This window comes from Zosterops lateralis (assembly GCF_965231275.1).
Source record: "Zosterops lateralis genome assembly, chromosome: 2".
NCBI lineage: Eukaryota > Metazoa > Chordata > Aves > Passeriformes > Zosteropidae > Zosterops > Zosterops lateralis.
In genome coordinates this window covers 75,014,357-75,026,891 of record NC_139763.1, presented here as the reverse complement: position 1 = coordinate 75,026,891, position 12,535 = coordinate 75,014,357, and the positions used below count along the sequence as shown (strand labels likewise).

The following is a 12,535-nucleotide window of genomic DNA, read 5'->3' as shown; positions in this document are numbered from 1 at the left end:
GGGGGTTATGGGTTGACTGATGTCTACCAAGTTTTGCTCTAGTAGAAAGAACATGGAAAGCTCAGGAAACACGCACCAAATGCAAAGGTCTCTAAGAAAGATTCTACATTATCTGTCCAAGAGCAATATGTTTTCTATATATCTGGTGTTGCTCCCTTGCTGATAATCATGTCTATGCATTGCCAGACAGCTCATTCTTTTCCCCCAGCTTTCACTGAGCCAGCTACTCCTTCTTCCTGCCAGGACAGCAGCTTCTAACATTACTTGTTGGAGCCTGGACTGCCTTGGATAGGCTCCCTTTCTGCAGAGATGAAGACAGAGCAGGCAGGTACAAACGATGAAACAACTCCTCAGACAAAAGGTAAGTGTTCAAGCACAATACCATAGATCTTCAGTCCTGTGGGACAAAGGCATGCCCACAGGCTCAGTGTTGTGGGGGAGCATGGAAACCAGAATTCAATCTTTCATGAATCACCTCTCCAGAGTCCTGATGTTTTTCTTTTCATGACCCATAGGTTAATGTTCTCTGCTCCTCACATTCTGTAACAACATTTCCAAATAATGATACCCAGAAAATTCAAAACCAGATGTTCTTAGTTGTTTGTTCATTGGCATTCACACTAGTTAATTAGGGTTGGTTTTATGGGGTTGCAAATCTTGCTAACTATGACAGGTTGAGCACAAGCTGCATGGTGTACTCATCATGTATAGTACTGTCAATGATATCTAGCTAAACCATCTTCAGGAGTTTCCTCTGCATCTCACAAAAACTAACAACTTAAGCTTCAGAGCACATTTGATGGATGGAATATCTATTTTCCTTGTGCAACAGGAACAATATGGTCATAAAGGCTAGGATTTCTACGGCCATCTTTCTCAGAGGCAGGCTCAAAGCTCGGTTCACTGGAGCACTGCTAACAGAAGGTCTGGTCTTGGTCTGATTCAGTCTTATTCAATAGAATTGACTTTTAAAAATCACTTTGGAAAAGCTCCAGGCCTGCTACTTCTGCCAGTCTCCCTGGGAGCTGTGCCATGCGTGCATGGCTCAGTGGAGAACTCCTCCTTGCCTTCCCCAAGCCTACTCATGCTCCAGATCCAAAATTGCCATGTTATCAATAGATTCAGGGATAATTCTTGCTTGATCCTCAGTGTTGCCACTAGTCCCACCAACATTCCGCAGGAAGTGTGTGTTAGTTCTTTGGCAACATATTCCTGACTCTTAGATGTGCCAGAGACACACAGTCACTTTTCTAAGTCATGCAGATGTAGCTACTCACAGATTCCAGCCATGCACATTTTCTGCCACACCAGCTCAGCACACTTAGATGATGGTTTTATACTTTCATTTCTGTTATAAGAGTGATTCATCCACTCTGAGTGAAGTAAATGCCTGAGACCTACTTTCTAGTTTGGATATGACCCATGTTTTGCAAGTGGACCATCAGAGGAGACCCAGCTGGTCCATCAGTATTCAGATGATAAAAAAATAGCCATTTGATTTTTAAGTTGCTGATAAGTACATGAGAAAGTACATGATGAGGAGATGATACTCTGTTTTCCAAATATTCCTTGGAACAGCTCTCATTTGGAGTTTCTGTTCACACTCTGACAGGAAGCTGTGTTACACCTGGCACAACAGGAAAGCATAGAAGGTCAGTTTTGCTGGCGCTGTGATTAATTCTTCCCACAGTAAAACCTCAAAATTTAACTGAATCGTCATTTCCAAAGAAAGAGCAGATGTTCAAAGTCTTCCAGGCTGAGTTACCCCCTGGAGAGGGAATTTGCAACACGAACTATAAGTTTTCTATCATCTACATTTACAAGTGCATACACATATATAAGAAAACAGGTACTGCTTCTTGAACAAGTAATTCAAAAGAAATACCATTCCTTTGTTCAAGCATTTTAGCTCAGTGGCATTGGTCATTCCGAAAATTAACTCTCTTAGAAACCTTCTCTGTGTGGAGGTGATGAATTACCTGACATTTCCTCCCACATATAATTGGCTGCACACACAACTCAGTATATCTTTCAAAAAACCACAACTTACTCACCTGCTAAAACAAAAGCACTTGAAATGTCCTATTGTGAGATTTGCTGATCTCTATAACACTGTGATCACACAGTGTCATAGTGTTAAATCCTGATGGTTTTTGCTTGTCCCATGTGCTCTGGTGGAAGGTGACCAGTAGCTGGCCCTCTAAAACTTCGGTGAAGTGCATAGAGCTGCCTCTGCCCCAGCAAGGGAATTCCCCAGGCTTTGGAAAATGATGCAGATAATCATGTCACCATGACTCCTTCTCACTTTCATCGAATTAAGCCTGTTTTGCTTAGATCAGTGCAGCTATTTTTACTTTTATGTCCTCAAATATTGCCTCACTAATTATACTGGATGTCAGTTTGAAAGCTGAAATTATTTCTGTTTCACAGGAAAATGAAAGCCAAGCAGCTAGATGCAAACTAAAATGTGTCCTCTTGTGGGGCTTGAAAACAGTCATTTTGGAAATTAAGATTCGGTGTAGACCCTGCTAAGTCCAGTTAACTGTCATAGCATCAGAATTTAATTTGTTAAAAAAAGGTTGCAATTTGGGGGTTGTTTGTTTTTATTGGGGTTTTTGGCAGGAGGGAGTTTGTTTTGTTTCTTTTTGGCTAATTGCTAGAGCTGAGAGATTTATATGTCTATAGAGAGCTGTATATATGATAAATAAGGATTTTTTGAGAAACTCTCAAATTGAGATGGAAGCTACAAAATGGTTCCTTGACACTAATAATCAGTATTTCAAGTGGTGACTGGGCTGGTTTTACAAAATAAGCATTTCTTTATTAAAGCATTAACACACTTAAAATGTCTGCAATCAAGAGGAGGACAGAAAGCAGTTAAAGGATAATTTAGAAATACCAAATGTTAAGAAATAAGTCAAATCCTGAGATTAAACAAATCAGAACTATGAAAATTTGCAGCAGAAGGTGTGACTGGAAAAATTAATATTAATTTTTTTTTAATGAAATCATTCAAATGCAGGAATTTTTCTGAGATTCTCCTTGCATTATGGAAGCTTTGCTGAAGTGCTTCAGTGGAAGAAAATACAGTCATTATTTGAGTACTTTTTGAGGCGAGGGTAAGAAAAATTTGTATGCCTGAAGAGCCAGAGTGGTGATGGCTACTATGTATGTGCTAAGGAGAGGATGTGAACAGACAGAAGGAACCTCCACCATCAGCTCCGTGCAGCTCTACCTGGCTGTGATCCCAAACAAACATCCCCACAGCCCAACCCCAGCAGTCACCTGGAGAATGCCAACATCATGCCCCTACCTTTTTTCGAGCACACAAAGATGCATAATGCTTTGAGGGAATAGCAACAGCTACACTTCCTCAAAGGTGCTCAGAGAGGCAGCAAGTCTTCTCAAACTCTTGCCAGAGAGGCTTGGTGACTTGATAGAGCGTGATAATAATCTCCAAACGTTCTTTTTCCCTGAGCTGAGAGTACATTCTTTACATCTATCACATCAAAACAAGGTAGTAACTTCCAGCTTACCCAGCAAATTGGAGCATAAAAAATTGATGAATTACATAGAGTTTATTTTTAATTTGGATTCTCCCCCATTCTATTTAAAGCATGAAGCCCAGAGGCAACAAACAAAATCCAAGCCCCATGAAAATGTTTTGCACTAGCAGCCAGGTGAGCCAGCAGAGCACACTGCAAAGCAGCAGTGAGGGAGGCCTGGGGAGGTACAACCCACCCAGGTGGTTCAGTACCACACAGATGAATGCACAGCATAAACACACTTTCTAGCTGTGTTTCCTAAGGCAAGAGCTCAGGCAGCAGCTAACAGATTGCATGCAAAAAGCATGTACAAATCTTGAGGCAATTCAAGCTAGGAGTGGGCAATGACAGCAAAGCTTTGGCGCTTCTCATGAGCCCACCCAAACTTCTGTTCCATCCCATTTGTCTCTCATTACTCATTCTGGCTTTGGTCAGAAACTTCAAATAGACTCAAATGCCCATTCTTCCCCATTTGTCTTATTGACAGATCAAGTATAACTTCAAATAGGAGAAAAAATGACAGACCAACCTCAAAGAAACTTGCCAGTCAGGGAAAAAGAAAGCTGAGAAATCTGTCAGCTCAGCAATTGCTAGAGATTGAGCATTTTCACAGCAATATACCAGCAGTACATGATGCAGTGATTTGGCTATGCTAATGTAGCAGTAGCTATAAAAGACATCATCATCTAAGGCATTGGCCAGAACAGCAAGATGCAAGCAGTGAAAATAATCACAGGCATGTCCCAGTACAAAGCTAGAGCAAAGCTTTACTGGAATTTCCCTTGCTGGGGAATATGGGATGTGAAGGTGGAGCAAGTGCTCATTTGCAGCAGAAGAACTTCACATTGTTGAGTGCTGTGTCATCCTGAAGTCCCTGTGGGGGCTCTACCCTGGTCTGGAGACCACATATCTTGCAGCTGTTGGTCCAGGGGCCAAAGCTGCCCCATGACAGTCCATCACCTACCAGCACAGCTTCATCTGAGCATCTGAACTGGATGTTGTTGGCTGCTGTGTCATCACCTGCTCTTTGGGACTCCTCTGTTCTCAGTGAAAAGGAGATTAGGTAGCCTCCAGGGCAAACCTGGAAGCTGGTCCAGGAACCCCACCTGACAAAAAGCAAATGGAAAAATGTCTGGGCTCTGTGAGCTGCTCAGAACTGTTCCTTCTCCTCACAATGCTGCTCTGAAGCTTAACACTTCTTTGTAATAGCATCCTGATGCACTCAGGGGATTTACTTTCTCCTTTTGTTTTTCTCGCCTTCCAAAGATGTACTTTTCTCTTCATTGATATCTCATCAGAAAGACACCAGGAAGGATGAGATTGGATTGTTATGGTTGTGGTGGATACTCACAGAGCAGCCTGAGCACATTTTATGAGGCACCCCTGATGTGTGACATGTACACACCAGGCAGCTGGGAGAGCAGCCAGAGGTGCAGTACTGCTCCCTGCAGCATGGCCAGAGCTTGGACCAGGCAGTTTCTAAATGTGTGGTTAGAAACCCTTCCAAAGAAAGACTCTATCCCTGGGACTGTACTTCAGGTGTTCACAGTGCTCTGCAGAAAATCCAAGTGCAAACAAAAAGTGGTAAAGTGAGGCAACCATGTTTAATAACCCTCAAAATTAATGAAAAACCACCCCTAACCACTTGTTTTAATTCACTATACTACAGCACTATGTACAGAGAGAAGAGATCCCTGCAAATGATGAGACCTGTGGGTGTTCTGTGAGCTGATGCATGAGAAACAGGAGAGAAACCACAGTGCCACTTACTCTCCCACCAAGGACTCAATGGTTATTGAGTCATCCTGACAGTGCAGGCGTATGCCATTCAGAGCAGTGTCATCTCTTCCAAACTGGTCAGGTTCCACCTGCAATGCAAGTCACACAGGGACAGAGGTAAAGACAAGGGGCAAAGCACCCAGGAAAAGTCCTTTATGTGCCTGTCATAAACAGTCCCACCTCCTTTCTGTAGTGGGAAAGAGAAAATATCTTGGGAGGCACACTGGAAAAGATGGCTGTCACTGGGAAACCACCTAACCCTTGTAACATATTCTTTGTGTTTTCTAACTATTTCTGACCCAAGAGGTAAGGCAGAGTCTCAGGAGAGACACTGGTGAATACCTCTCTCCCTGAATCTAGATTTGCACACCCATGTGGCTTCTCCCAGCAACATCAGCCACATGCAGACTTTTGTGGTGTAGCTACACAGGCAACGTTTGCCAGAAGACTCCTAGTTTTATGTACAGAGTATCATAGCCAAGAAGAGGAAAACTGGAGAACACCCTTAGGAGATGGTAGGGAATGAATTTTACCTTGAGTGCAAATCCATTGGCATAGCCGTGATGGCAAAACTGCCGGCTGCCCCACTTGCCCCAGTGGCCCCCGTTGGGCACAGTGAGGACAGAGGTGAATTCACGCACCCCTGTGCCTGGGGGGCAGAGCAGGAGCAGGATGAGTGCAGCTGGAACAAAGAACTTCATCTCTCGTGCTCTTCATCTGCTGAAGGAGAGCTGGTGTATGGGCTGGGGAATTTATACCCTCCCAAGGCTGCTTGCCTTTCCCTACCATTACGTTGACAAGCATCACTGGAACAATAGTTTCCACCCAGGCAGTGACACAGCACTTGCTGACCTGCTCACAGTGCCCATGAGGAGATTCTCTGGGAGTTCAGCAGCTGACACACAGCAGATACTGTGGCCATAGGTTAATCCACCATCACTGAAGGGCTATGGGAACACCTTCCTGCTCCTTGCTGTGCTTGTGGTAAAAGCTTAATATGGATTTCTGCTTCTGGCTATGCAGATACTTGGTCATGGGAATGTTTGCCTTCTGAGAGTACCTGCCATAACCATTTTACATATTGCTATTTGGCAAGGAAGGTCAATTGGATGAAAAAACATAAGGGACCTGGTCTGGAACAAAGAATCATAAACTCAAGCCCTGTGTTTCCCAATACCTTCTGTTGAATAGGATTCCAGAGAATCTCAACAAATTAGGTAATTTATGGTTTTAAAATATCCTTATTTTCAACAGCCTTTTTTATCTCAATAAAATCTGTATGCTTTGCTCTTGCAGCAAGTTTAACCAAAGTCAGATATGCTGGGATGTCCACAGTGATTCTCAGGGCTAAGCGCCACTGGGGACAAGTTGAAAGGCAGCATTTCTAGAAAGGTGATAGTGAGCCTGAGAGCACAGTCTTTGAGGATGTCACGGTTCAGAGAGAGGTGAATTTGAAACACTGGAGTTGAGATTCACTTAACATAGAGTTAACCAATGTTTCAGAGGGCTCTTGGTTGGCCTTGCAGCATTTGACAGAAGCTTTCTCTCTGTTCAATAGACAAAGAAGAGAGAATACATTTTAGAGAAGTGTTTTGATCCTCAGGATGTTAAAGAAAGATGAGATTCCAAACCTTGAACTAACAGAAGGCAAAGAATTTCCCTCTTTTAGGTTTCTCTTCCAATTCCTGTCCTCCTCCATCTGTTCCTGTCCCACTAAAAGGTGATGTTGCTTTTCCCATTCTTGACTCTGCATTCCCCTTACCCTTGTACAGCTGGCAATATATTCAGATTAAGATGATGGGAAGTTGGATGATCCTTTTAGTGAAAGGCACTAAAAGAGCCCAGCACATGATGACAGCACAACCTGTTTTCCTTTTTAAACCAGAACTTTTGTTTTACTTCTCCAAAGGGATGTCAAAATCCAGAGATGTGTTTTCTCCCAGAAGGACTGTGCAATCACATCTGGCAAACCAGGTGTGTTTGTTCAGGCAGGGTCACACAGTGGTAGCTGAGGACACTCAGACCTGCCCTTGGCAGCAAATGGATGGCAAGGAGGAGTCAGAAAAAAATGGCTGGGACCTGTTTAAGGCTGCAAAAGGAGCAGGATTCCCCCATTCATTTCTCCTTTGCTGGCCCAAAACCGTCACTCTTGATCACTTCACCTTTAGCAACAGTGATGCAGGTCCACAGCCTGGGATCCTCCCCCTCAGACTCTGCTCAAAAAAGATTCCTGTCTTTTCCCATCCCCAGAGGAGGATCCCAGGGCCCAGTGAGCCCACAGTGTGCAGAGGAGTGGGACGAGGCAGGAGGTGACACCTCCTTCAGGGATTTGGCCATGAGAAATGACTCCCACCCACACTTCACAGGTCCAGGAGAAAACTCAAGCCCAAGAGGAGAACTAATAGTCCAGGACCTGGGAAATATAATTTTCCCATTTATAACCAAACAGCTGGTAACCTGGGCTGCCAAATGTGAGATGCCTTGGACTTGATTTTACAGTACATCACTTAGACAGCACTTAATATGTGCAGAGCAGACTGATTTTGCTACCAGGTAGCACTGCCAATTTTGCTTGGATGCCTCAGTTTCCAAAGCTCAGCTTACACAAACTACCAAAATAAAAAAAGTCTACAATGGTGAGATCCAGATCTCTTACCAACACAGCCACCTGCTTTCTTGCTCTCTCTCTTGTATTTTAATATCCTTGAAAATGTCAGAAGAGTTTTAAAGAAAATTGGAAAAATGATGAATTTGATTAATGAAACATGACTACAGTAAAATGATGATGATACAGGGTATTTCATCCTTTCATTATTCATCCAGATTAATACAACTATTTTTTTGGGCAGAGGAGCATAAAAAAATTGCCACTACTTTTCAGCTTTTATAAAAACTTCTATTTTTTCATAAAGAGATTAATATAACATTAATCAGTATATTGATTTTATAAAATTATTATTGTGATGTTATGACATTTAAAAATCTATATGGAACAATATGAAAAAATTGTCAATAACATACAAAAACATATACCATACAAAAATTGCTTATTTTATGAAATTATTTAAAAAATTATGTATTAGCTGTTCTTGAAAACTTGTTAGTTTCTGATTTTTACATATGAAAACACTGCACACAGCAATACAAACTTTGTTTGGCAGTGTTGTGCTGTCTTTCTCGTATTATCAGTTTCTCATATTCATGTAACCCTTATGCTGCCCAAAGGATGATCATTTGAGATGTTGGATTCTTTTGAGTGAGCTGTAGGAAGGGTTGAAGGCAGCAAGTGGCCAGGAACTCCAAACAGGAGGGGAAGTAAACAGCATTCCCTAAAAAAGAAGTTGATAGACATAGGGTGATGTTTTTGGCTGAATGACTGTGTGCTTCTGTGTGCTCTAGGCCATTTTACATTCCTCCCACACTGTCACCAAGGCACTGCTTGCCACCCATCAGCTCTCAGTAGCCACGTTCCATAGCAGCTCTAATGCCAAACTTGATCATTACAATTGGCTATAAACCCATTGTAAATCACACAGCCTGGCTCTGCCAAACCTTCCTCACCTGCAGCCTGGGATGTAGATAAGACATTCCACAGCTAACTGCAACCTGCAAAAGACACACTATCTCATGGGAATGGTAAATCAGCAAACCCAGAAATCACACCTAGTGCCAAAAAAAACATGAAAGGGCAATAAAGATCTATTCTATTCTATTCTATTCTATGAAAATATGAATAAGCAAAGGGTTGCATTTATAGAAAGAAGGGGTGAGATTCTGATCGAATGCAGACATTTACAATGTAAATGTCTCCATCTGAAATAATTGCAGTGGGCTCCCTTCATAGCTGCTGAGAGAGACAACATGATAACAATAGAGAGGAGCAGAGATCTTCACATGAACCTCTCCCTAAAATCATCTGTTCATCACTGCTGACTACAGGGAGCCATGATCCCATCTGAACTAGTCTTATACCCTCAGACTTTGTTTAAGCTTTTTCAGGCTAAAAATGGTAGTGCTGAATGAGAATTAGTTTTCAGTAATATGGGCAAATGTTTAAGAGAAAATGAGTGATCAAATTATGTGCTATCTGGTCCTCATTTTCTCATTTGCTAAATTGACTCAGATTAATAGAAAATTGAATGGCAGGAAAAAAAATAAATGAGAGACATCAGAAATGAGACAAGCGCTGGGATTTTCTAGATGCATGAGCAGAGAGAGAAGTTTTAAAGCAAATTACACGAGTAGAGCCATTTCTCTCATAGATGTAAGAGGAGACAATTAGTGACAGGATGTAAAGATGACCTACATGTAGAGGTAGTGCTTCCCTTGTTGTGAAGTTATTTTCAGGTGGTTTCCCACTTGCCCACAACCCCCCAGCTTTCATATAAAACTTTCCCTTGAAAATTTAGACAGTTATCTACTAGGCTGAGCATACATTATTGTTTTAATACAGCAATTATAATCTTTCAAGTTTCTCACTTTTTTATTTCTGTGTAATTAATAGAACTGATTTCCTTCATCTATGAATCTGTATGTCTTCTTCCTATTGCCTTATTCTTTACTTGCTTGTTTCAATTTTTGTTTACAATTACTAGTAACATTTCAACACATTCTCTTGAAAGCCTAATTGCCCTGCTGTGGAATCTCTTCATTTCTTTCAGTTTCCAATTCCTGTCCAGGACCCAGCATGACAAAACTACTTTTTTTCCCCTTTTTCTTTCTTCCTACTAAATTAATTTCAGCATTACCTGCCCACACAAGAACAGAAAACACATAAAAGGTCCACTTGCCATTGAAATGTCATTGTGAAATCCACTTGCATATGACGGCCAGCAAGAAAATCAAATATCCCTAAGAAACCTGCTGAGCAGAAAGAAAGAGAGCAGAGACCATGACCAGTATCAAAGAAATTGCTTTTCTTACATCCAAGGGTTTTTTACATCTTTTGCACTGAGACATTCACTTCTTTTTCTCATAGCTGTGTTAAAGTCTAGAATTAGCAGGAAAGTAGGTTAACAAATAAGGACCAGAAAATAGTAGCCAAAAAATTAGGAGTATCTGCTCAGGCAGGATTCTACACTGGCAGCTGGGGACAGAGAAAATACTGTCCAGGTGTGCTGGAAAGAGGTGGAGGGAAGCCGTGAAGAGAACACCTGGGACCTGCAGATAAAAGCCATAGCAGACAACTCAGTCCATTTCTACCCTGGGTACAGGACACCACTGGGCAAGAACAGAAACCAAGGTGTTGTCTCATTTGGTACTGATTGCTGACTCTTTCTGAAGGTCTAATCCTGCACACACTGTTTTCTAGACCTCTCATCATTTTTGCTGATCTCTTCTGGACTGTACTCTGTTGGTCAAATGCTGTTTTGAACAGAATTTCAACAAAGATCCTGTCACTGCAGCATGGTAGTTTAAAGGTAGAAGTTTTCTAATTGTTAATTTAGTTGAAATACCCAGGATTTTAGCAAGCGTGGAACTTGCCCCTTTTTTCCTGTAGAACTGCTGCCTCACCATTCACTCTCCCTCAACTCTCTGACAGTGGCTATTCTCATTTTAGTGCAACAGTTTGCACCTATGCTTATCTTAAATTCTATCCCCAATCCTCTAGTATCTTCATCTCCCAGGCTGATGACATGTACAAATTTAATAAGCAAACTCTCTATTCTACTGTGCAATAAAATAAATAAAAATCTTGAGTAACTTCAGACCTAGAATTGTCTCCTGTGGGACATGGCTTGATACGTGTTTTTACAGTCGTATCAGGCTTTCAATATTTTTTACTATTGATTCAAATTGCTAATTAACAAAAAATCCTACAAAGAAATGGAGAGGCAGACCCTCCTGCAGAGCAGATTTACTGGCAGCCAAAGACCAAATGCCAATTTACACCCACTGCAAGTCTTCAAATAAAGATTACTTCACATATGAAAACTTTAGCAACTTATTCTGAAAGTTCACTGGGAAAAGTTCTCAGGAAACCTGTCCTTAACACAGCCACAGACCTGTTCCATGCCCTTAAAACTGAGGCTGAAGAATGCCAAAACAAAAAGACAGATTAAGCTCTACTGAGGGTTAGGGGAGAGAGGGAGAAAGAAGGGAAAGAAAGAAAGAAACTGCAAAAAGCTCTGAAATTAAAGTTGAATCTTGTAGACTATTTTGATAAGTACCAGATTATTCAAAGTTCTCTTTATTTTTTAAACAAAGGGCTTTATTAACAAATCCTAAATACAGGTGAAGAGGAGGATGAAAAGAAAGGAGAGGGCATGTCTTTGGCATCAAAATGTCTGAAAATGTTTAATATGGGTAAACACATTTTTCCTATATCAATTTCTTTTTAATCTACTTAGGCAATTCAGGTGTTGGTTGAAAATACTTCAGCCATCACTCTGAGCTACATGCTCATAAGCAGAGCAGATTACATCCTGATCTACGCCCAGAGCCAGGGAATGTGATGGTTTAGACTATGCCTCCTGTCTTGACAGAAAGTTTTGAGGCCATTACCCATGGAAGAGAGTCCATGTTCTTCCAGGAAATCCATACATGGAATTACAAACCCCTTCCAATCCAAAGCAAGGTAGAAATAAATGATGGCCATTGGGAAATACCATGTGCAATTACTGCTGGCCACTGCAGTTTGAACATTTTCACTTTGAGAAAAAACTCAAGCGAGAGTCTTTTCTCTCCCTCAAGAACTCCTCAAAGGCAGTCATGCTGATCCAGGGAATTTACTGTGAAACAGACCCTATTGTTGTCTATCATTAGCTTCCCGTCTCTGGAATTCATGCTGCAAAACCTTTAAGCACAGCATTAATGTCCTGAATTTCATTTATATTCTTTAAGTTCACCAAGTGTTAAAGAGATTTGCTGCGCTTGATCTTGCAGCACCTTAAAAGCTCAGATATTCAACTATCAGCCTTCAAATCAAGGTCCCAAAGCCCTGCCCACTGACCAGTGAAGTGATGACTTGGGAGGCAGCCAAGCTTGCCACAGCTTCAGCAGCTTTGCTGATGGGTTGCCCTGAGGTCTCTGTCAGGAACAGATGAGTATGGGGGAAACATTGGTTAGGCACAGGTTAACCCAAGATATCCTGTTCCTGGGAGTAGTTGGAGTGGGAACATGAAGGAAATATAGTCCTGCTGTGATATTGAGCCTGCTGTATGATTGACTTCAACTCCTGCAAACACACTGCTCCAGACCTAGATCCCTCA

The 12,535-nt window shown here is 41.7% G+C and overlaps 1 protein-coding gene across 1 annotated transcript; it reads right to left on the bottom strand.

The window, feature by feature from the left end:
• Positions 1 to 4,365: 4,365 nt before the first annotated feature.
• LOC310906185 (vitelline membrane outer layer protein 1-like) lies at positions 4,366 to 6,025 on the bottom strand (the record flags this gene model as incomplete). Its single annotated transcript, XM_083855245.1, has 3 exons — positions 4,366 to 4,651; positions 5,316 to 5,413; positions 5,858 to 6,025. The coding sequence occupies 3 exons, from the start codon at positions 6,023 to 6,025 to the stop codon at positions 4,366 to 4,368; spliced, it is 552 nt and encodes a 183-aa protein (XP_083711371.1).
• Positions 6,026 to 12,535: the final 6,510 nt, after the last annotated feature.